Consider the following 25844-nt stretch of genomic DNA (forward strand, 5'->3'; position numbering starts at 1 on the left):
TTTTATGACTCTCCGTTTGCACTTCATTATCTATTCTTAATGGATTGCGGTTTGTACCTCTTAAAGTGCTTCTGATCACTTAATAAATGAGGTGATGCCTTTCTGGGATGGCTCCCAGCGCTTCTTTTTCTATAAATTCTCAAATGATTTTTAAATGTATAGTAGCCCCCACATCCTTAGCCTTCTTGTGAATAATTCAGGCATATTCCTCTTTTTCCACCTCCCTCTTAGAGAGTGTGTGTCCCATGGCAAAACGTTTGCCTCACTGCTAACACCAGCAGGTTACTCACGATTTTGAAGTATTCCTTATCTGTCTCTCAGAGGCTGATGCCCAAGTCTTCCCACACAGGCCCCTTCCCCAACCGTGAGGCACCTCTGAGGTGTGCAGGTACATCTTTATTCTCGCTAAGAATCTCTTTGCCCTCCACTCCATTGTAATTCAATTTGTTCTTGGCCATGTTGGGCACCGATTCTCAGGGCCCCCTAGGGTCCCTTTGCTTACAGATAAGTGAGGCCTGCTCTGACCAGCAGAAACTCGAGGCCTAATAATGCAGAGACTGTGAATAATGATGAGACAGGGAACAGAGGTGATGCAAACTCCGTTTATTCCAGCTTCTACCAGCAGCCTTAAAGCCTTAGTTACATCAGCATAGCAAGAGCTCTCTAAGCCAATCTGTCATGTCCATCTCATGCCCATATCAGACATGCCATGTAGTCAGCAGGGGCAAGGCTCCTTCTGCTTAGCTCCACGTTGTTGTCCACAGGTGTGGGGCTCCTTCCTCCCAGCCTCTTCTTGTTCAACCCTTACAGCAACGCCCTCAGTTTACTTGAATCACGTTCCGTGTGGGTTGTCCAAAGATATCTGAGGGTTGGCAACCCCTTACAGATCATAACATAACATTCTCACTCTTTTTGTTCGTTTGCATTTTGATTTCTTGTTCATTTTTTTCCTTTTTGATCTGACCTTTCTTGTGCAGCAAGATAATTGTACAAATATGTTTATATATATATATATTGGATTTAACATATATTTAAACATATATAATATATCAGATTACTTTGTGAATTCACACCTCCCTTGAAGCTCTTAGGGCCAGAGAGCACGCTGGGAGATATCCCACAATTCCTCTCTCTCATATATAAGAAACAGACAGAGGCTCTCGGACAGAATTCAGCTGAATTACATGGAGAGGGGAGCGTCAAGTCAGAAGAAGCCACAAGTCGGAGTTGAGCTAGAGCCAGGAGAGAATTACTTCAGAAGGCAAAAGAGACAGATTCATCTTTGTGCTGGCTGGAGGCTGAAGGGAGCAGAGACAAAGGACAAAGCTGCAGGAGCTCTCAGAACCGAGCAGAAAGATAGGCCTCTAAGAATCTAGCTATCCAGGCCCAAGGAAAGAGACAAGACTTGGAAGGAGAAATAAACGTTTGTATTTTTACCAGCTGGCTGCATTTGGAGTAATTATTGATCTGAACTGATACTAAGGCTGCCTCCAAGAAAACCTCCCCCGAGAAACCTATTCTCCCAGAGAGAACCATCTTATAGTTTTATTTTAAAGAAGAAAAACACCACAATTAAGCTAGTTGTAGGACTTAATTGTGTCCCCATACTACCTTCCTTGCCCCCTTTCAGCTTCTTTTTATTTGTTGTTTTCCAATATTAGATTATAAGCTTCCTAAAGGCTTATGCCTTTCTTTGTATCCCTAGTGCTTGGCACAGTTACTGACACATAATAGACCTATCATGGATATTTATTGACTCTGATTCTGGATGCATTGAAATAAAACTCTCTGTTATGGCAGCATGACAAAAATGAAGGGATGGATTTAAAGTCAGAAAGTCCTAAGTTCTACTTCTACTTCTAACACTGTATAAACATAGGCAAGTCATTTAAAACTCTCGAGGCCTATGCTCTGGGTCCAAATATTTTTTCTCCTTACCAGAGATCATCTTTGTGATGAGCATGAATTCATTTACCTGGACTTGACCATTCCAAATTGAACTGCTTAAAACAAGAAACTGTACAGCTAATGATAGAACTATAAATAGTACTTAGTCTATTTAATCCCTATAACTGAAAGCAATAAAAACCACCAGGAAGAAAATAATACAAAATGATGTAAATTCAAATTCATTTTTCTTTGACTACTAGATGCAGTTTTGACCTTATTTAAGAACTTGGGTATATTGATGTCCTGGGTATATCCCAACAAAAATAACATTTCTTAATGGAATAAATACTGTTTTGGGTGACAGAAAACCTGACTTCAGCCCTTACTAGTTACATTAACCCTAAGCAAATTACTTTACTCTCTCTAGGTTTCTGTTTCCTAATCTGTAAAATAGTTACAAAAATACTTGTTATATACATATGTTATCACAAGGGTGCTGTCAGGAAAGTGTTTTACAAACCTCAAACTGCTATATAAATGTGAGTTATTTTTTAAATTATTTTTTTCTCATTCTCTTCTTCAGTGGAAATTCATATAGAATGATAAATTGCTTTCTAGTTTTCTTTTATATTTAATGTTCTACATACACTGGTACAGTTGGATAATCTTACATCATCATAGTCATTATTATTATTAATATTATTATTACACAAAGAAAACCCCCAAGGGAGAACTGACTCACAAAGAGCTGGAAAGCTGCCAATTTCTTATCTCATTCTGACTTCACCTTTCTTTATTCATCATGGAATGGACAGCATTCCCTTAAATGGAGTCAAAGTTGCAGCCTGAACATGACTTGCATATTGGCAGCTCACTTCTTCCCTGCCTGTTAGAAGAGGAGAGATTGAGAGTTATGTTGTTGCTATTGTTGTTATTGTTTAGGTCTGGTCTGGAGGAAATAGCTGCTTGACATGTGTGACAGCATCCTGCTCTCATCTCTACTCTGATGCTCATCCAATTAGTTTCCAACTCAAGTCAATTCCTTCTTCCCCTATCTTTTCAACACTTGCCCTCTTTTCAATTGCCACTAATATCAACCTTGTTTAATCTTGTTTCCTCCTTCCTGGATTACAACATGTAGTCTCTTAATTGATTAGCTCCATCTCTAGCCTCCATCAGGCCCCTCCCACTCTAGTCCAAAGTGATTCAGTGGATTGAGCACCAGATCAGGAGTCAGAGAGACCTGAGTTTGAATGTGACCTTGGACACTTACTGGACAAAACAGCTCAGTTTCTTCTGTAAAACTGTGCTTTATAGAGTTTGCAATATGAGTGAATGCTTTAATAAAGGCAGTTAAACAAATAAATAATAATATAAATAAGATTTGCTACAAATAAATCAAAATTGGATAATTGTGAACTGACTTTAAATAGAAAGAAGAAACTGAGAGGACTAGCTACTTGTAGACTACGGAGAGTCAAAATTAATCAGAATCCATCTTCACTATCAACAGAGGTAGATTCTGTTATTGCTGGATCATCTCATGTATATTCATCTCTAAATAAGAGCCTAGTAAAATCACTATAGATGGATACACTGAAAGCAAAGATATCACTTAACTTCCTCAGTTCTTCTAACTAGGAAGTTCCTTATGCTATAGTACTCAAATCCCTCTTGAAATCAAAGATGACAAAACTAATGATTATTCTATTTCCTATCAACTCATGCAGTAAAATGTTAGCCCATATATAAGAGTGAAGCAGATTTTTGGGAGTCACTATTACTCTGCACACATTTCACATGTGGTTACAACCCCTTTCCAGAATCCCATAGGGAAGCCCATTTCTCAAAGTTCTCTCACTACTTCAACTCAATCCTATTCCCACTGCTGATCTTCTTCTACTCTGAATTTTTCCATCTCCCTTCCTCCCTTCCCCTTGGATAACCCTTACTGTCCAGGTTAGGAAAAAAAAAAAAAAGTTGAATTCATTTGCCATTCATTGTCTGGAGTTCATAAATCTTAAAACACAAACCCTTGCTATATTCAGGATTTCACAAATGGTTTCCCTTATCCTACCACTTGATCATCTTTGATTCATTCTCCTCACTATTTCCTTTCATTGGCATTAGCTGGTAAGTAGCTCAAGGGTGGAAGAGAGTAAGAGACAGAATAAATATCCCCAAGGGATGTGTGATTCTGGCACAGAGGTAAAAGGATAAGCAAGAAAGACAAAAGCATTTGGTTTCATATTCTCAGCTCATCAGTCTTGGACAAGGTTCTTTGCCCTATCTTCTTCTCAGGTTGTCTCCATCCAGAATGGCAATCAGTGGGGTCTGGGACTATTGGGTACATAGGATGGCACCACTAAACTCCTGACTGCCCTGTCACAGGTAGGCTTGGGGGAATGATTTGAAATTCTCTAGCTTGGTTTAGGAGGGAGAATAGCCATGACCTGAGCCTCTCTGGAAAGGACAATGGAAAATGTCTAGGAGTCATTAGTAGATTTGCAAGGTTAAAATTCCTCTTTTGCTATTCACTTGTGACCTAGGACATAATCTCCCCCATTTCACAAGTGTAAGACCAAGCTTATATGTGACACACTCTTGACCCCTTTTACCCCAACCTCACTCACCAGAGGGTCTTTTCCCTCTCAAGGACTCAAGGAGAAACTGGATCCTCTACCCCAGAGCCCAAAGAAAGGAAAGATCTTCCCAGTGAAAGAGGCAGTGAAGGTATAGATGGGCTCTTGAGTGGTAGCATTGCTAAATGTCACCCAGCCCACCTCATAATCAAGGGAGACACGGATTTGCTTGGGATTCTCTTCCAAGGACAGCCTGGTAGGGAAGGAGCCCAAGGCTGAAACAAAACCCCAGGCCAGTCGCAGTGCCCATATCCCTTCCTCTGGCCTAAGCCTGAGGTCTCCTTTCCGTCGGACATTCTGGCTCACCACACCCATGGTACAGCTACCCCCATAAGCCAGGTCCACAGTTACCACCCATGTGTGCCTCCCTCCCACAAATCCAACTTGGGCTAGGACACAGATGGCCCTGTCAAAACGTTGTGGACTGTCTGGTGAGGTCTGCCATTTGTAGGAAAACTGGGCCCGCTGGTGATCTTCTGATAGGAGGAGCTTGGGATGTGATGTCTCGGAATCTAAAAGTATATGAGCTGGGAGGGAAAAAAAATGCATACAATTTGCATTGATGTCATAACTGCATGGGGGAAGGTGCAAAAATTGCATTTGGCAACAATTTCTTGCTATGGCCTAGGCAGAAACCCTTTCCCCTTCTATCATTTTAAATATACTATTACTTTCCAACACACCCTGTGAGACCTTCCCTTTGTTCAAGCAGTCTGTCCTTCTTGGAAAGAAAACTTGATCTGGAAATCAATAGACTTGAAGTATAATCTTAACTTTCCCACTGACTTGCCCTTTGATGATGAACAAGTCACTTTACCCAGGAGAGTTGGTATCTAACTTTCTGATTTAATCTAACTTTCTTATTTTCCAAAAGAAAATTAATCCCAGAATGGCAAAGTGATTTATCCAAGATACACAAATTATAAGTAGCAGACCTGGGATTCAAACCCAGGTCTCTAAATTCAGCACTCTTCCATCTGGAAACAGGCGTGCCATCTCCTCATTGCCAAAGTGACTGCACTCATATTAGACTTATTTGGATTCTCCACTATGTCCCCATGCCAAGTACTTCTCTTCCCCTTTTCAATTTTCTTTTATGGGTTTTCCCTCATTAGATTGTAAACTCTTTAAGGGCAAGGTCTGCCTTTTTCATATTCATATTCCCAGCACTTAACACAATGCTTGGTACAGAGGAAGGATTCAATAAATGTTTATCAGTTATTAACAATGGGTCTTTAGGTCTTTCTGTAAATAAAGGGTATTAGACTAAACAGTCAGCAAAGTCACCAGAGGTGAGATAGAATTAGCTTATTCAGCTCTGGAGTGTCAATTGTTAAAATTTTCAACATGAACATTAATACCTTGGGCAGCTAGGTTATATAGAGAATAGAATTTCAGGCTAGGAAAACTCTGTAAATTCAAATCTAGTCTTACACACTTATTAACTATGTGACCCTATTTGCCTCAGTTCTTCATCTGTAAAATGAGTTGGAGAAGGAAATGGCAAACCACTCCAATATTTGCCAAGAAAACTCCAAATGAGGTGATAAGGAGTCAGACACCACTAAAATGATTCAACAAGAAAAATTTTCATTTTGAAAATTGACAAACACTAAATTTATTTTTAATTTCTTGTCCTTTGGATTGTGTAGATTTAAGAAAGTGATAAAGTGTGTCATGAATATTTTTCCCCCTCTGGATAGCCAGTTACTAAACACCAGCACATCCCTGTTTCAAGCCCTGATCTGCAAGTCCATGATTCACTTAAATGGACTATTCCTAATATATTTCTTTTCTCACATCTGTCCCCCTGCCTATCTATTTAAGACCAGTCCTGTCTTCCCAATTTAGCTTAAAGCTTTCCTCCAGGAAGCCTTCCCTAAGACACACTCATTCCACTTGGATTCACCATTCAATTCAACAAAGTGTTATTGCTCAGTCATTTCAGTGATCCCATTTGGAGTTTTGTTCTTTTTTTTTTTTTTAAGCAAAAATAAATGGAGTGGCTTGCTATTTCCTTCTCCAGCTCATTTTACAGATAAATAAATTGAAACAAATAGATTTGCCCTGGACTCATGGGCAGGAAATGTTTGAGGTCACATTTGAACTCAGGTCCTGACTTCAGGGGCATTACTCTATTCACCACATTATCTAGCTGCCTTTTAATAAATGATACTTTTTTCTTGATAGATTTCGTAAAAAAGCAAACTTAATAATAGTGCTTATTCTGTACCAGGGACTGTGCTAACTAATTGACAATTTTTTTCTCATTTTACTATAACAATAACCTTGGGAGATGCTATTGTTATCCACATTTTATAGAAGAGGAAACAAACAGAAGTTAAGTGACTTTCCCAGTATCACAAAGCTAATAAGTGTCTGAGGCCAAATTTGAACTCTAGCAGGATTATCTCTACTATTTCACATATGTAGTCTCACCATGAAGGTCCTCAAGGGCAAAAACTGTCTTTTCTTCTTTAGTTATCTCCTTAACATATAAGCACTCCTGCACAATTCTCTCTCCTTGTTTGGGGACACCAGGATAATCTTAACATATATGTCCACATTTTTTTTTGGCCCCAAGACACTCACCTGGTTCATAGTCCAGTTCAAAGAGTAGTTTTTCTGTAGGAAGGGGAAAAAAAGAAGTTGGGATTTATATCTGATTTAAGTAAAAACTTAGAAAAAGTTCAACCCTTCTCTTGACAGATGCTGAGAAGTAGAGAATTAGTGAAAGAGGCTCATAGAGGATCATGCAGAAATGTGCTGGAGCAATATCTAATTCATTTGTGAGAGTCAATTGCTAACTTTTCAGTATGAATATATACAGCTTAGAAGTCAATAATTTCTACAACTCAGGACTTGATTTATTATTTTGTTGATTGTATAGATTTAATAAAATGATAGAGAAAATGTTAATTTTAAGATTAAACTTAAAATTACATATGCATATATTCTGGTCACCTCTCCTTCCCACTCTCAATCTTTTGCCTAGCTATTAAATATTTGCTTGCACATACAGACTATAGGTGATAATAATCTAGAGTCAATATTAGGAACTGAGGGAAGATAGGAGGAAATTAGGAAGAGAAGAGACAATATTACTAGAGGCAGTAAAATATAATAAAGAGAGCCCTGGATTAGAAGTTAAGAAACTTACATCCAAATTTTGGCTCTGTTACTTATTGGCTGCACAACTTTGGGAAAACCATTGCCTTTATCTGGCCTTGAGTTACCCCATCTGTAAAATGAGGCATTTGAACTAGATGGTATCTAAGATCTTTTCCAAGTATAGCATTTTTGATTCTCAATATTTATCATAAATGCTGTTGATTTTTCCTACTATTGAAAGTTAAATTTTTTCCTTCTTATTTTGCTATTGATTATCACATGACTCCATCCCAGCCCCCTCAGAAACCTTAACCGTCATTTTATATTCCCTTCACATCATCTTTGTAAAAGGAAACAGAGATTATCCTCCTTGTCCCTATCAAATAAATAAGTAGATGGGCAAATTTAGACCCAAACTGGTAAAGCAATTTACCAAAAATCACCCAGCATATCAGCAGTGGAGCTAGGAAGCAAATCCAAGTGTTATCTATCAAAAAATAATTTTACATTATTTAGGATTGCATAATCTGAGATTTGGGACAGTTTTTCAAACTCCCCTGGAATTGGGGCATAAGTAGATCCTCTTACCTAGAAACATCTTCATTTCCCTCTGCAGTTGAAAGGCCTGTTGAGGGAAATCCCGGATCCTCTCCCCCAAGTCAGGTGACACAGCTTCTGGTTTCTTGCACTTTCTAGTTTCACATCTAGAAATACACACACAAAAAAAGAAAAAGAATGAAATCATAGAGATTTTCCTGATTAGAAATTTTCTGGACACTCCGAGCTGGTCACTAGTTTCTTTTAACTCTGGAGTTTCAAGTCCAGGGACACTCTCTCCAAAATGCCTTCCCTAATTGGGATTAACCTCATTTTCTCTTTGAGGTTTTTTAAAAGTTGGGAATATATGTGTGTGTGTGTGTGTGTGTATGCAATATATATGCAATAAATACAAGGAGTGGATTTATGATTTCATAGGTATATGATTTCACTTCCAAGTAAATAAAGTCCCTCTACCAAGACAGGTCAATACTATCTTTGTAACTTATCGTCTTAGAAGGAGATACAGCTAGGTAGAACTTGAACCCAGGTCTTCCTGGCTCAAGCTCAGGTTTCCATCTACTGAAATGGATGCTGTCCCTAACCTGCTTATGCACTCCTGAGATCGTGAGAACATTATTTTGGTTTCAGCTCTGTCTGCAGTCACAACTATGTTGCCAGCTCTTCACTCCCTAACGCAGATGGTATTTTCTATTTCCATTTGCAGGCACACACAGCCCCCAGATCTTGACAACTTGGCAAACATAAAATTTAAAGAACTATTGTCTTACTGCCTATCTGGGAATGTAATTCTTAAATGTGATAACCTTTGCCTCCTGTCTGGGAAAAGAACCCTATTATTATATTGAATGCTTCAAAGAATTCCTTTGTAGAATTTTCCTATAAATATGTGTCTCTGAAACCACTTAATAGTGATCCTGGTCACTGACAGGACTCAGTCCTGTCCAGTGACAATAAACACTCTTAAATTTTCATTATTTTGGCTGTCCTGTATTTTCTCTCACCTGGACACTTCACTACTATATGCTAATTTTCTTATTATATAGATTCATGACAATACTAATGACTCACATTAAATAGCACTTTAAGAATTAGAGCATACTCATCTCAACAATGAGATGATTCAGGCCAGTTCCAATAATCTTGTGATGATGAGAACTATCTACACCTAGCGAGCAGACTGTGGGAACTGAGTGTGAATCACAACATAGCGTTTTCACTTCTTTTGTTGTTGTTTGTTTGAATTTTATTTTCTTTCTTTTGTTGTTGTTTTGTTTTTCTTTTTTTATAGCTTTTTATTTACAAGATATATGCATAGGTAATTTTTCAGCATTAACAGTTGCAAATCCTTTTGTTGCAACTTTTTCCCTCCTTCCCCTACCCCCTCCCTGGATGGCAGGTTGACTAATACATGTTAAATATGTTGAAGTATAAGTAAAATAACTGCTTGGACATGTGTATATATATATATATATATATATATATATATATATATATATATATATATATATATACACATGTCCAAGCAGTTATTTTACTATACAAAAAGAGTCAGACTTTGAAATATTGTACAATTAGCCTGAGAAGGAAATCAAAAATGCAGGCAGGCAAAAATAGAGGGATTGGGAATTCTATGTAGTGGTTCATAGTCATCTCCCAGAGTTCTTTTGCTGGGTGTAGCTGGTTCAGTTACTTACTGCTCTATTGGAACTAATTTGGTTCATCTCATTGCTGAAGAGGGCCATGTCCATCAGAATTGATCATCATATAGTATTATTGTTGAAGTATATAATGATCTTCTGATCCTGCTCATTTCACTCAGCATCAGTTCATGTAAGTCTCTCCAGGCTTTTCTGAAATCATCCTGCTGGTAATTTCTTACAGAACAATAATGTTCCATAATTGAATTTTATTTTCTTTCTCATTTTTCCCTTTTTGATCTGATTCTTATTGTGCAGCAAGATAATTGTATAAATGCATATGCCTATATTGGATTTCCATATATTTTACAATGTTTAACATACATTGGATTACTTGCCATCTAGGAGAGGGGATGGAGAGAAAGGGAGGAAATTGGATCACAAGATTTTTCAAGGGTCAATGATGAAAAATTATCCTTGCATATGTTTTGAAAATAAAAAGCTTCAAAAAATAATTAAAACATACTTTCCTTTATAACAGCACTGTGTAAGTATTATTATTCCCATTTTCTAGAGAGGTAACTGAGTCTCAAAAAGGGGAAGTCACTTACCTTAAGGAGACATAGCTAATGAATATCAGGGCTGGAACTCAAACCTCTAGGATTCTTTTCACTATACTCAACTTTCTCTCTATGTGAATATGTGAATACTTCTATATAGCTCTTTAAATGTATATAGTATGAGCTTACTTGTGTCTAGTGCATGTATGTTCCTTCTTAGACATTACATAGCCCTTTCCTTGTACCCTTTCATTGTTGCTATTGTTCAACCATTTTCAGTTGTGTATGACTCTTTATGTCCCTATTGAGGTTTTCTTGGCAAAGATACTGATATGGTTCACCATTTTCTTCTCCAGCTCATTTAATAGATGAAGAAACTGAGACAGGGTTAAGTAACTTACCCAGGATCACACAGCTAAGAAGTGTCTGAGACTAGATTTGAATCTTCCAGATCCAACATTCTATATAGCTCTTTCATGATTTTCTCATATTTTATTTGGTATTTCAGTTATTGTGTAGGTATTTTATTCAGTCTGTTAGACTGTGAACAACTTAAGGACAGGAACCTCTCTAGTACTTAGCACATAGTAGGCTTTTACTCAGTTTTGGTTTTTTGTTTGTTTTTTGTTAGTTGTACTGACTGCTAGGCAAGCCCACAGTGCCTCTATGCAATTCTCAAAAAATAGTTAGATTGGTAGATAGTTTCCTCATTGGGAATTCCCAATAAAATCACAGGTCTGAACCAGATAATGATGATAAATTTTTTAAATTAAAAGTGTGTGTGTATAAGTGTAATGCATATGTATAATACATATATGTATACAATTCATGTGTATGTATGTAGTATTTGTACATGAGAGGAAGAAGGGAAGAATCCCACTTGCCTGAACAGGGTACTCCTGATGTCCTAAAAGAAAGAGAAATACCAAGCATTCAGTTCTCATGTTTGCCATTTTCCTTAAGGTTACTAGAAAACTTGAGCCCCACAGTCATGGGGCAACTGTCCTGGACACTATCATAGGATCCCATCATTAGAAGAGATTCCAAAAGTCACATCTAATTTAGGGCTTATTATCTGAAGCATGAATCTCACCTATAATATGTCTGACTAGAGTTTAGTAGTTATCCAATTGAACTTATTACATTATGAGGCTTTTTTCCTCATTTTATTTTATTTTTATTCTTAACTTAAATAACAAAAATAATACTTCTACATTCAATGTGGAAGAAAAGGCCAGCATCATATATCAAATGTAAATCTCCATTATGTTGAGCTTGCTTTTCTTTTTACTATAAAAAATTAAATATGTAACTTTCAAAGTTGACTTATTTGTGATTCTCTCTGAGCTTTCTTTTGTTCTTTTTTCATCATTCCAGGAATCAGGAACAGGGCTGGGATAGGAAGATAGGGGAAGAGAAATCTTATTCCTAATCTCTCTCTAGGTATACATTTTTAACAACTAATTCTCCAGAAGAAAAAAATATATACTCTTAAATTTAATTTGCATTATAAACATTTCTCTATCACTTTATTAAGTGATAATAATGTACAAAATAATAAATTAGGCCCTTTTATTATTGTTGTTTTGTATCTGATTCTTCTTGACCCCATTTGGGATTTTCTTGACAAAGACACTGGAGTGGTTTATCATTTCCTTCTCCAGTTCATTTTACAGACAAGGAACTGAAGCAAACAGGATTAAGTGACCTGATCCAGGTCACACAGCTAGCAATTGTCTAAAGCTGAATTTGAATTTAGGTCCTTCTTATTCCAGGGCCAGCATCATATTCACTGCACCACCTGATTGTCCAAACTTAAGACCTCATTTGTAACATTTATCAATTTTTGAAGAGTAAAATGCTCACATTGAAAATTTAGTAGTTGGCTTTCAAACAACTATTTCATTTCCTTTTCCCATAATTTCCACCTATTATTTTTGCTAGGTCTTCCTACCTTTGGGAAGGTATGGTATTACCCGTGCTCCTACTGCCTACGTGCAGGTCCAACATATCTTCACTGCTGAAAGAGGTAGTGAGGTCTTTTCGAGCTCTGAAACCCTGAATATCTATAAAGTGACTGACTATTGCACAAGGTAGAGCATTTTGTCATTCTTTTCCTCTGTTACCAGGCAGCTAAGTGGTACAGTGGAGAGAGTGCTGAACCTCATATCAGGAAACTCCTCTTCTTGAGCTCAAATCTAGCTTCAGATACTTTCTATCTGTGTGATCCTGCCTGTTTGCCTTAGTTTCTTCATCTGTAAAATGGTCTGGAAAAGGAAATGGCAAACCACTCCAATATCTTTGTCAAGATAATTTGTTTTCCTGAACTTAATGGTCCTACCTCGGCCCTAAAAATGAGGGAAGGGAAAAATAAAGTACAGGAGGGACAAAAATAAGAGGTAATGATAACTCACATTCTTATAGTTCTTTACAAAGCACTAAGCACAATGCCTTAATACTTAGCCTTATTAAATAGGCACTTAATAAATGTTTATTGACTGTGAAGTAGGTATTTAATAAATGCTTTTTCATTGATTCTTTAAAAATTCCCAGAAAAGGGCTCCCTTGGTTATTTGTTTCTCTTTACCTCAACAAATAATATTATATACATCTTACAGAAGAAGAAACTAAGGCTCAAAATTAAGTGACTTGTTATTGTTTTAAAACGCTAAACACAATGTTCTTTGCAGTGTGCCCCAATGCCTATCCAAATAACATAGATGGGGAAAAGTGTTTTCACATTGCTCACTTTCAGCAGTTTTCTTTCTGGGTGCTTGAGTTTTTCCTCCAATTCTGATATCAAAGCATTAAAACGGGAGATCTCACTCTGGACAAGGGATTCGAACTCATTCTTCTGCTTCAAAATGTCTCCATCCAATTCTTCCAGCTGGGTCAAAATTAAGTATTGCTGCCTCTCCAGAAACTGGCACATATGCTCAAATTCTGAGATGACCTTTTTTCTCTTGGTGGCCACCTGAGTCTGGAGGAGCAGGGAGAGGGAACAGAAAGATCCTCAAGAAATGACCCATTTCCTTCTCCTCCTTCTCTTCCTCTTCCTCCTCCTCTTCCTTTTCTTGCTCTTCCTTTTCCTCTTTCATTCCCATCTCCTCCATCTCTACCATCTCATGTTCCTTAATACTGATATTCAAACTGATACTTTCCTGCAGGAGACACAAGTAAAAGTCCCAGAGAACTCATCTCCTTTCTCCCTTGCTTAATGCAGTATGGTCTAGAGGTAACAAGAAGACATAAAATGACCTAGGAGGTCATTGTGAAGGAATCGCTAACAGGATTTCACTAGAGGGAAAGAGAGGATGGTGCATTAATGACTTACCAATAAGATCTGGATTCTTTGATCTTCCCTGGACTGGATTCCTTGAATGTTTTCTCTCTCATTCTTCAAAGATTCTAGACAACTATGGATTTGTTCCTGAGAAGAGGGAAGGAGTACTTAGAATGAAAAATCAGAAGAATTCTTTGAGAGTGAGAGAAGTTATCTTTTTCAGCCACTTCCCTTTAGGCAGGCCCTGACAGTTAAATTATTCTCCTCTGATTCTCTTCTGAAGGGCAGCTAGGTGGTTCAGTGTCTACATTATGAATCTTGGAATCAGGAGAACCTCAATTCAAATCCTGCTTCAGATACTTACTAGTTATGTGACTCTGAGCACAAGTCATTTAATCTTTTTCTGCCTCAGTTCCCTCATCTATAAAATATAGATAATAATAGCACCAACTTCCCAAGGTTGTTTGAGGATTAAATGAAATAACCTATGTCAAGTGCTTTGCAAACCTTAAAATGCTATGTAAATGCTAGTTAATGCTATGCTCTATTTTACCATTTCCTGTCAAATTCCTTTGATAAATATAACATGACCCAAAAATGTAGGTGTTCCCCAAGAAAATGTTCTAGATCCTCTCTTCACTAGAAGTGGTCCCACTTCACTAACTTCCTATAAGACATTACAAACAAGATGTCCCGTAAGTGCCTCAAACTCACTACATCTAAAACATAACTCATAATCTTTCCCCCACACTCACTTGTCTTCTAAACTTCCCTATTTTTGTCAAGGGCATCACCATCTTTCCAGTCACCCGAGTTCACAATTTTAATGACAATTAAGGTTCTCCTGACTCCTCCTGACTCCTGACAAGATTTTAGTGGCCCCCGGGCATCAAACATATATCCCTCTGTCTGATATCTAAAACCCTTGAAAGCATAGCCCTCAACTACCTTTCCAGTTTTATGGCACATTACTCCTCTCAGCATCTAAGTGCAATTTAGTCAAACTGATCTTTTTGCTGTTCCTCTTATATAGGCCCCATCCATCCTTAGCATTGTCTCTTCTTAATGTCTAGAATGTTCTCTTTTTTTTGCCTCAATTTCATGGAATCCTTAGTTTCCTTCAAAGTTCCTTTTAAACACCATTTTCACATGAGGTCTTTCCTGATGTTCCCAGTGCCTCCCTCAAAATGATTTTCTATTTTCTTTCTTCCCTTCCTGCCTCTTTCCCTCTCTCCTTCTCTTCCCACCCCCCCCCCTTTCTGTTTCTCTCTCATCATAGTACATCAATACTGTTTTCTTGACAAAGATACTTCAATGGTTTGCAATTTCCTTTTTCAGTGGATTAAAGTAGAGCTAACTGACTTGCCCAAGGTCATACAGCTAATAAGTGTCTAAGACTGGATTTGAACTCAGGTCTTCCTGGCTTCAAGTCAAGCACTCTAGCTTGGTACTTCACATAGCTTATTGCTTAATAAAAGCTTATTGACTAATTAATCACATATTTAAATAGTCCCAAACAAGAAAATTCCATCAACATTCTTAATCAGATATTCCCATTCAACTCAAAAAGCTTTAAGCATCTGTAGAAACAAAGATAAAAATTAAACAGTTTTGGCCAAGATTCATATTCTATAAGATTCAAAATACTGTATGGAAATTTCCAAAGTTTTGTAGAGAACTTTCAAAGCCTGGGTTCCTTTTCTCAAATCTGATTCTCTCAGACCCTTAGTCACTAGCCCAGTTTTCCTCAAACCCTTGTCACAATCTTCCTTTGGTTCTTCTCCCTCAGATGACTCTTCCTTTTTGGGTCCCATCCCCCAACCTCTACCTTGCATCTACCTTGCACCCTACCCTACTGGGGAGCTTGTCCTAAAGGCTGACCTCAATTCATCACAATGAAGTTTAGGCCTATTTCCTCTAGTTTGATCCTCAGTAGAGAATGGTCAACACAATTACTACTATGTGCAAGGCTCTGTTGGGTACATGGAGGATACAAAAATAAAGACAAAAGAAAAAAAACGGTCCCTGTTTTCAAAGAATATACATTTTATTAGGAGATAATGTGAAATAATCCTGGATAATTGATTGAAGCCAGAATGTGGATTAGTTGGACTACTTAGATAAGTAATATTGCAGAATAATTTAAAAAGAAGTGAGAGTTCCTTACACCAATGAAATCATAGATCTTGTTTAGTCCAGTCCTTTCCTGAGCAGAAATTCTTTCAACATTCCCAACAGGTATTCTTTAAACCTCAGCAAAAGACATCCCTCTCACCCTCATTAACAGAGAAGTTACAACTACACACGCATACACATACTAAAAACAAAAATCATTTGGAGTGGTAGAGGGGAAAGAACAATGGACTTAGAGATGGGGTAATTAGGTTCAACTACCAGATCTTTTAACTTACAGTCTATATAATTTTGGGCAAGTCACTTGGGTCTCAATTTCCTCATCTGTAAAATGAAGGAATCCATGATTCTATGGGCATAATGTAATGGGAAAAGTCCTAAAATCAGACTCAAAAGATCTAGCTTTGAATCCTAGCTCAGCCATGCTAGCTGTGTGAACTTGTGGAATTCAACAGATCTGTCTGATTTTCAATTTCTTCATCCCTAAAATAAGGATAATAATCTTTAACAGTCAGAAAAAACAAATAAAATTGTAGAATCAAAGGCTGACAATTGGAAAGGGACCTTAGAGATTGTCAAGTCCAATTCTCTCATTTTACAGATGAACAATCTAGACCAAGAGGTAAAGATACTTGCCAAGCCACACAATAAATTAACAGAGCCAGGATATGAATCCAGATTTTCTGAATCTAGAGCCCATGCTCTTTCCAATGTATAGGGAGTCCCAAGAGTCTTTACTAAAATATTTGGGACACTTCATATTATGCTGCCTCCACATAATAATGAACACAAAAATGTTTTGTAACCATTGAGGGTTATAGAAATCTTAAGTATATTCATAGCACAAAAAATGTATTTATTCAACCTCAAACTCATACATTGATTCTTTTGGAATCAGTTATACACTCAGATACAGGCATACATAGCACATTGTTCAAATACACCTTATAAACAGTCACTTATGTAAATGCACTGATATATTATTACTGTGCTCTATGACCAATTCTTCTTCTGGGAGCATAGCATCCAAATGGACAGGGAGGTGAGGGAAGGAGGAGAAGGTAGGAAAAATGGTCCTAAGTCATTATAAATAATCCACAAAAAGATAACAGAGATGACTATCCACGGGCACTAGACAGCATCTATCTCTAGTTCCAGGGTTATTTACTTAAAGCCCAGAAATATGGTCCTGGGACTCTTGGACATGGTAACACCCCTTTCCCATCTTTCTTACCCTGTAAGGATCGGCTGCATCTTTCAGGAAACGCACAGTGTGGGTCCTGTGCTCCAGGGCTTCCCGGCACTTCACACACAACTGCTTTTCATCATCTTCACAGAAGAAGTAAATTTTTTCCTCATGTTCTTCACAGAGGTCCTCTTCCAGGCCTGAAGGAGGTGCCAACTTTAGCTTCTCGATGTTTTCCACAACACTAGCCAGTTGCCAATTAGGCCGGAGTCCTCCAGGACAGAAGGGATCCTTGCAGAGGGGGCAGGTGGGTTGCTCACCAGGACCAGGACCAGGGATTTCACAGTAGCGTGTAAGGCATCCCCGACAGAAGTTGTGGCCACAGTCAATGGTAACAGGTTCTCTCAGAATGTCTTGGCAGATGGGGCAATTGACTTCATCTTCCAGGGTGGTTAGGGAAGTAGCTGAGGCCATAATGATCTCAGTAGCCCCTTACTGCCCTCAGGGTTGGTCCTTAGTCTTACCTTTTTCTCTCTGATTGGCTGGGGATAGGAACTAGGTCTCCTGAAAACACAGTCAAAAACACTTCAAACACAACTCAAGTGTACATTTCTACACAAACACTGATGTGCACACATTTATGCACATAATCACATATAAATTTCAACACAGTCACATATTTATCCCACAGCACACAGACAGTACATACACAGAAGTGACCACTTTCTGTCTGGAACTTCAGGATTCCGGCTTTCTTTGTCCTGTTCTTCAACCCAAGCCAACACACCATGCTAGTCAACAACTGGGAAGTAGTAGTGCAGAGACTTGCAGAGACTTTAGAGGTGACCTTAACTGCTCTCTGCTTTGGGTTCCATGATCTAGTGCTCCCCATCCCCTTTGTCAGTCTGGACAACCATGACTAGAGAAGTTAAGCCCAAATTTAATTCAGCAAAGATTATCTACTGCAAAAATAATATCTCCTGTTCAATGCATGGGGCAATAGGAAAGGGGAGAAAACTGGTTCACACGGGGTAATGACAAACCTGACCTCTCCCAACCCCAGCCCCCATCAAGAGGGCCAGATGTCTCCAGGAAGATTGGTTATATCAACAGCTTCAGGCTGTTGACAGCTGTCAACTGTATGGAAGGGGTGTGAAGGAGTTCTGATAAGGGAACTAATCCCTGGTGTTTTCAAGGGATTAAACTTGTTTTGGCTTCCAAATAGGTTCTGAGGTGAAGCCAATTAGGTTGGGAAAGGAGGTGGGGTATGGGACCAAGTAGCATAAACAGTCACGAACACGAAAAAGGAAAGTGAGATGATTTGAGAATTTGTTCTTGAGGAGATAGCTAGATATTTACCGGAACCTTGATCTTGGTCTTGGAGTTGAAAGATTTGGGCACTTATGAGCTGAGTGAGCAAGGACAATTTATTTAACCTTGATGAGCTTCAAATTTCTCATATGTAAAATGGGAGTGAAAATCACTGTAATTACCTATATTGCAACATTAATGTTAGGATTAAAGAAGAGAATGGATTTTGGATTTATATCTGTAAGTCAGGTGTTCTTAATTTTTTTTTGTTTCATGGGCCTTTTTGGTGTCTGAGGGGGAAGACACCAATTTTTTTGAAGCCAAAAAAATTCTTTCTTGAAATAATGCTCTCAAATGGATAAAATTAAATACATAGATGACAAAAGACACCAGTAATAATCTAATAGAGGTATTAAAATTGAAAAAAAATTCTTGGTCCTTATGGTAAGAACCCCTGTTATAAAGTAACATATTAATATAAATAATTATTGTTAACATCAGGATATTGTTATCAATATTCACCATACCTGAATATAAGCTATATCCTTAAAATCAGATTTATTTAGGAAAAAATATTAGGGAGAGAGAAAAATAAGAAAAAAGAGAAGTATTAGCTAGGAAAAAAAATACAATTTTAGACTGCATTTAGATCTTCAACTTACCAGGTATGAGGGAAAATACAACCTGTATTCAGACCAATGTGGCATTATTATCCTTTCTTCAGACACAGTCTTTCTAGTAATGTAATCTGACCTAGGAGTGCTCCTATTCTAACAATCCTGTCTGTCAACAATTGTAGAGGATTACTAATCCTAAAGCCCTCTGACCTAAGAGGAAGTCCTCTGGCCTAGAAATGTAATAATATTTCTTCCCTTGGATTTTAGGAAAGATATATTAGTAATCCTGAAACACTTTGACCTAAGTGCTCTTGTTCTAACAATCTATCAATGATTTCAAAGTCTTCTGGCCTTAGAATAGTGCTACAAACATTACCAGTTGTCAGATAGATAATCTAATGGTCAGCAATAACCAAATTCCTGAGACAATAGTAAATAAGACTACCCCTCAAACCTATCTATAAAATTAGCAAATAAGTAGCATGAAGCTCTGACCAATTTTGCCTTAAAAATCTATCCTATGCTCTTAGGTCCCTTGCTAATTTCTTTTGGAATTTAGTCTGCTACAATTGGCATCACAATTATAATAAACTTTGTCCCTTGATTTGGATATGGGTTCAAGCCTGCAAATTCTTTTCAAATACCTTGTGACACTGGTTTGTGTGACATTCCAAACTTTTGGAGTCCCCTTTCCCAACCTAAACATTTGATGGCCCAATATGGGGAAAGTGTGACTTCCCCTGGCTTGATTCTTTCCTTGTCAAGGTAAGTCTCCCAATTTTTTTCTCCCTTAAACCTATAGCTGGTATACCCCAAGCCATTGGAAGAAGGCTTGTCTGGCTTGTCATAAGCTCTATTCTCAGTAAATTTTCCTCGACTGGGATGCCCAGACTGGGAAATTTTGCAATTTTTGGGAAAATTAACTTTGCCACCCTCTCACCTTCTCTGGGACACCAAAGAAGATGAAGTGCTATAGGATAGGTTTTGGCAAAATTTTATGACTTTTGGTAAAGATGGAACAGTTCTCTTTCATGTCATTTTGTTTATATCTATATCTTTGTGTAGAAAATCTGTGTCACATTTGTTCTGTGAGCTAGATTTTGTTCCCAGGAAAGATTTAAAATGCAACCAGCATGAAAAAAAAAAAATTTCTATAGTTAGAATGCTGGAAAAATTTCTTTAAAAGCCTAACAGTTTTTCAGTGGACTACAGGTCTGGCCAATTACAGAAATAAAGTTAGCTAATTAAAATTAAAATAATATCTTATCAGATTCTCAAAGTTTTGAAAGCAATGATTAAATAGTAGTTTGACAATTAGTCATTTTAAGATGGCAAGAAAAATACCTGAAACACTGGGGATAATTCCAGAAACTTAACCCATTTTGGAAGAAAAGAAAAGAAAAGGAAAGGAAAAATAAACCTAAATAGCAACTTTTTGCTAACCTCTCCTTGACTCCTATCTTGTCCAGAGTTCCCTTCTGCTCCTTTGGGAAAGCAACCTAGAAGGTATTAAGGGACCCTCTCCACTCCATTCCCCGGAGTGGTCCTGACTTCTGGGAATTGCTAACAACATCAATATAACCCAAGTCCCTCTTTTTGCTAACTCTTCTCATCTCAGAATTATAAGGAAATTCAAATTCTGCCTCACCTGTAGAAATAGGGGAAGCAGCCTGGGGATTCTACACAACCTTGCTCAAACACCTCCCCAACTCAGCTTGAGAGAATGGAGATGAAGTGGGAGTCGGGCTCCATGGTCAGTATTCCCTGAGCTCTGGCACCTGAAACTACCATCACAGGTATATCCTAGCACCAGTCACCCCATCTTTCAGCAGGTTCTGTCCAGGATCTGCCTGAGAAGAATTTGGGTACCCCTGGCACCACCCAGCATGGCAGTGTGAGATAAGAAAACCAGTCTGCCTCTACATTTGGTAAGATCAGCATTCTCTGTTTCAATTGTGGATATGTATTAGCTATGTAATTTGTGGCAAATTATTTTATCTCTGCCCAGTTTCCTGATTTGTAAAGAGAAATAATAGTTGTGAAGACCACATGATTGCAAAAGTGCTTAGCATAAAACGGGCTATATGAATGTTAACTGCTTTATTGGATATAATTGCTTCATATTTGATAACTTTATGTGTTTTTTAGATGTGACCAACAGATAAATGATTTTTATGCGTGAGTAAAGTAATTCGAAAATTTCTCTGCAATATGGTAGTAAAAACAATTTTAAAGAAGCTCTAATTAAAGCCCTTAAAAGATATGTAAATTATAATTTATTTGCACTAATATTAATAAGATAATTTTGGAATTTTAGGAAAACAGAAAAGCAATTTGTTAATTCTGGCTGCAAATAACCTGCTTTTAAGTTATCTAGAGTCAGACTTCTGAGAGCCCTGTCAATAAAAACTGGCACCTTAACCTTTTTTTTTCCCCTGAGAAAAGAAAAATGATTTTCATAAATTGGAAGATGACCAAATTGCAATTCAGTTTGCCTAAGACATTTCATCAGAATCTATGGAATCTCATTAACTAAAATTAAGTCAATTTTAAAATCTGTTCTGTCTTAATTTTAAGAATTGTCTCATTTTCTCCCTAAAACAAAAGGGGAAACTTATTTAAGGGAATAGAAATTACAGCTAAGACCATTTGGCTATTACGTAAGAAAATCCTAAAATTGTTAACTAAATTACTTGGAGTTATTGTCATCATGTTATCAAGTCACCTCCAAGTATGAAGTATGCAACACTTTTTCCCCCTTTACAGACCTACGGAAGTATCAAACAGCATAGACCACAAAAACACTAAGAATAGTTGGAATGGGCAACAGCAAACTCAGTCCCTTCCCTGGAGTCTGTGTCAACTCCCCTTAATTTGTAACCTTGTCAGTTTTCTTGAAACCATCAGGGTAAGCAAAGTCATCAGTCCTGAGAAATAAGCCTGTTTAGGATTTATAGTTTCTAAATCAGGAATGTGTTTACTGAGAATTTATAAGCTTGTTTAATGATTGATCCTTTGCATCAAGATAAGTTTAAACATATAAAACATGTTAAACAAAATCTCCTAAGTGTGTATGTAAATCCTAGTAAACTTTTAAAATAATGGATATCACTCTAAGCTGCAATTGGTTGAATTTGATATTAGAGATAAATTGTGGCAATAATTGATATTTTGAGTTCTAAATTTCATTGCCTGATCATTGAGTCAATAGCCCACATTCAAGAGAAATGTCATAAATTACTCAAAGAATGCCTTCCTGAAATGTTTAGGTGAACATCTTATCTAGGTAAGAGTTGGAAGGACACCCTTAATCTCTGCTTAAGATGGGATCCTTCTGACTCAGTTTCCCAGTTCTGTTTTTTTGTTTCCTACATAATTATTCCTGAGTCTGAGTCTGAGGTAGAATTATTACTATATGGTCAGTTGTCAAACAGCTCTAACTAAGGATGCTTTATCCTGTCATAGATGTGCTCTCAGGCTGAAGCCTGAAGGCCCTGTTTTGATACTATTATAATCATGTCTTTTTTATCTTATACCAAATTTCTATAATCAGAACAAATGGTCAGTAGAAGCCATGAGCTCAATATAAGTATCGTAGGGAACCCAATGGTTTTCTACTCTAGATCTTAAAGATGCTTTCTTTTGCGTGTCATTGAACAAAGACTCACAAGTTCTTTCTGCCCTTGAAGGGGCAAATCCAGGGGAACGTAAGCCCCTCCACCAGTGAACATAGCCAGTATGGATTAGATGATATCTTGATCTGCAATCTCACCAGGAGGCTTCGCTGGCTGCAACCATAGAAACCCTTAACTTCCACCTCCCTTCCCTTACCCAGAGCTATGGAGTTTCTTTGTCTAAAGGCCCACACAGTCTTGCCAGTCTGATAAAGACCTTGAAGGTTAAACTAATCTCTTGCCCAGGCCTTAGCCTTACCTAAAGCCTTTCATACTGTACATTGATGGAAGGCAGGGCCTGATCCTAGGAGTCTTTGGAACCCTACTCCAGAGCCCTTGCTTTCTTCTCAAAGAAACTTGGTGTCTTTGGGGTGACCCTCCTGCCTTAGAACTAGCTTCCACAGCCCTTCTGGTTGAGGAAGCCTCTAAGTTCACCATCAGGTTCAGAGCATTTTTGAAGCCTAAGGTCATCAGTGGCTTGCTGGGGGAGGGGGCATAGCAGATATCATGTTCTCCTGCTATATGCGTCTGACTTGACTCTCCTAGTGTGCCACACCCTCAACCCTGCCACTCTGCTTCCTGACAACCCTCAGTCAGGTGACATTACAACCCAGATGGTGAATGGTTTACAGATGAGTCTCGTTTTCTCGGAACCAGGGAAAGGAATGAGAGTGAACTTCTATACAAACTCCAAATTTTTCATAGTTTGCACATCCATGGAGCTAGATAGAAAGGGGACTTTTGACAGCAAAAAAATTTCTCTTTTTAAATATGCAAGGGAAATATGCAAGCTGTCCATGGACCAGAAGGAAGATTCACATCAGGTCAAGGGAAACAGGTTGGCAGATTCAGCTGCTTGTGCTGCTGCCCCTTTGCCTCTGACTATGGCACCTCTACTTCCTCAGCTGCGACTCTTTTACTCCTTCATATAGCTAGTTGCTGAAGAAAGGGGACACACCCCTTCTGGATGGTTTCTAACACCCTCAGCCCAGCCTCTAATCCCAGAGGCAAGCCAGTGGGAACTTCTTTTGGCCTGCTCAGATCTTTGTAGAGCCACAGTGGCCCAGCCTTCACTTTTCAAATAACTCAAAAGATGCCTGAGGCACTTAAGATTAGCTTTCTTCCTCATTTTCCACTTTTTCCAGGTGTAATTTTAACAACACTCCAAGCCTGAGAACTTTTCTCTTAGTGTTTTCTCTCTAGCTCTCTTGGTGCCCCTTCAGTGGGGAGATTAACACAATAGTGTTTCATCAGGCTAGGGAACTCCGTGGGTATGAGGGCATTCAGGATTGTAGGGGTGTGCCCTCAGCATCCTCAAGGGAGCCACATCTGTGACCTGATGCATTATTATTTGCAAAGGCCCCATCCCCACCCTGGATGCCATCCTATTTGTACTACCTTATCCCCCTAGTGGAATAATTTTAACCTGATAATGTCATATAATTATAATCATCCTTGGGTGTTAGAATCCTTACAAAGTGTTAACTCATTAGAGTTGATGGAAATAATGCTTGTGTGCTTAGGATTTACACCTTTGGGAGAATTCACACATTAGAACTCACACCTTTGAGAGTTCACACATTAGCTCACACATTGGAGTTCACAAGTTCGGGAGATTCACAAGTCAAAAACCCACAATCCCACTCTCTCAGAGGAGAAGTCAACCTTTGGGTTCCCACCTTTAAGAGATCATATATAAAGAACCTCTTAGAGCTTCAGTCAGTCAGTCAGTTTCTGGGGATTCAGAAGAGGAGAGGCTGAGGCTGGGAGAGGCAGAAGCAAAGGATTAGCAACAAGAGCTCTTGGAACCAAGGAGGGAGAGAGGCCTCTAAGAAAGCTAACTGGGCCCAAGGAAAAAGACAAGACTTGGAAGGAGAAAATAAATGTTTGGATTTTAACAGCTGGTGCATTTGGGGTGATTATTATGTTGAACTAAAACTAAGGCTGCCTCCAGAAAACCTCCCCAAGAAACCTGCTCCCAGAGAACAATCATTTATTATAAAAAGGAAGAACACCACACTTGGGAACAACTTGAAGTGCCCATAACTAGAAAAACACTACAAAACTTGACTTCAGGTGCCATCTGTGAACTTACAGGAAGTGCTTTTCTTTGTAAAATGGGTTTTCCATTCTACTTTGATGTTTCTGAGGGATCTGTTATGATGTTTGCACCTCAGGTCTTCTGAGTACTCCTTTCATTGTATATAATGCCACTGCTTCAAATATTGCCCCCACTCCTTCAAGGAGACAAAAGTGGGGATTTAGGGGGAAAAAACATTCTTTGGTATTTATCCTAGGAAAAGATGTTTGGATGGGAGGCATTCATGACAGCCTCATCTCTCCCCACCCCCACCCCAAGCCACCCCAGCCTTCCTCTGGGTAGGGTTTCTAGCTATTGTTTTTATTAAACCTTGTACTAACTCCATTTTTAATTATTCTTTTTTTTTTTTTTGCTCATATTTGGCCTCTGCATTTTTAACCTACTTGTAAGATTTGTTTCCTCCAGACTCCAATCTATGAACTTCTAACTATTTGTTCACCCTGAACACCATCGACTAACTGATTCTGACACCCAGGATGCCTCTGAATTTTGCTGCCTCCATCTTCAAGTCATATGTCTCCCCACCTCAGTCTGGATCCCACTAGGCAGGGAGAGCTCTACACTCTATCAGCATGAAGCAGCTCCAAAAGATGAAACCTCCATCCCTTTGTCCCAAATGAATTTGTATTCAACTGCTTGAGAGGGGAAATATGATGTAATCTGACCAAGGAGTGCTCCTGTTCTAAGAATCCTGTCTGTCAATAATTGTAGAGGATTAGTAATCTTAAAGCCCTCTGACCTAAGAGTTAAGTCTCTGGCCTAGGAATGTAATAATATATATTCCCTTGGATTTTAGGAAAGATATATTAGTAATCCTGAAGCCCTTTGACCTAAGAATGCTTTTGTTCCAACATCTGTCAATGATTTCAGATTTTTCTGGTTTTAGAATAGTCCTATAAACATTACTGACTGTCAGATAGCTAATCTGTTGGTCAACAATAGCCAAACCTGAGACAATAGTGAATAAGACCACCCCTCAAACCTACTTGAAAGCCATAAAATTAGCAAATAAGTAACATGAATCTCTGACCAATTTTGCCCTATAAATCTATCCCATGCTCTTAGGTCTTTTGCTAATTTCTTTTGGAACTTAGTCTGCTGCAATTGGTGTTACAATTACAATAAATTTTGCCCCTTG

The 25844-nt window shown here is 38.2% G+C and overlaps 1 protein-coding gene across 4 annotated transcripts; it reads right to left on the bottom strand.

Moving 5' to 3' along the window:
• Positions 1 to 588: 588 nt before the first annotated feature.
• On the bottom strand, positions 589 to 20771 carry TRIM10 (tripartite motif containing 10). Of its 4 annotated transcripts, none has more exons than XM_051996106.1 (8): positions 20580 to 20771; positions 17052 to 17567; positions 13736 to 13831; positions 13151 to 13381; positions 11286 to 11308; positions 8232 to 8347; positions 7125 to 7157; positions 589 to 5059 (listed from the first exon to the last, which is right to left on the bottom strand). In XM_051996106.1, the coding sequence occupies exons 2-8, from the start codon at positions 17475 to 17477 to the stop codon at positions 4542 to 4544; spliced, it is 1443 nt and encodes a 480-aa protein (XP_051852066.1). In that variant the 5' UTR covers positions 17478 to 17567; positions 20580 to 20771; the 3' UTR covers positions 589 to 4541. The 4 variants fall into 4 exon arrangements, with proteins under 4 accessions (XP_051852066.1, XP_051852065.1, XP_051852064.1 ...); XM_051996105.1 differs by lacking the exon at positions 20580 to 20771 and adding an exon at positions 18977 to 20559; XM_051996104.1 differs by lacking the exon at positions 20580 to 20771 and adding an exon at positions 17713 to 18919.
• Positions 20772 to 25844: the final 5073 nt, after the last annotated feature.

Source organism: Antechinus flavipes, chromosome 4, assembly GCF_016432865.1.
Source record: "Antechinus flavipes isolate AdamAnt ecotype Samford, QLD, Australia chromosome 4, AdamAnt_v2, whole genome shotgun sequence".
NCBI classification, from domain to species: Eukaryota; Metazoa; Chordata; class Mammalia; order Dasyuromorphia; family Dasyuridae; genus Antechinus; species Antechinus flavipes.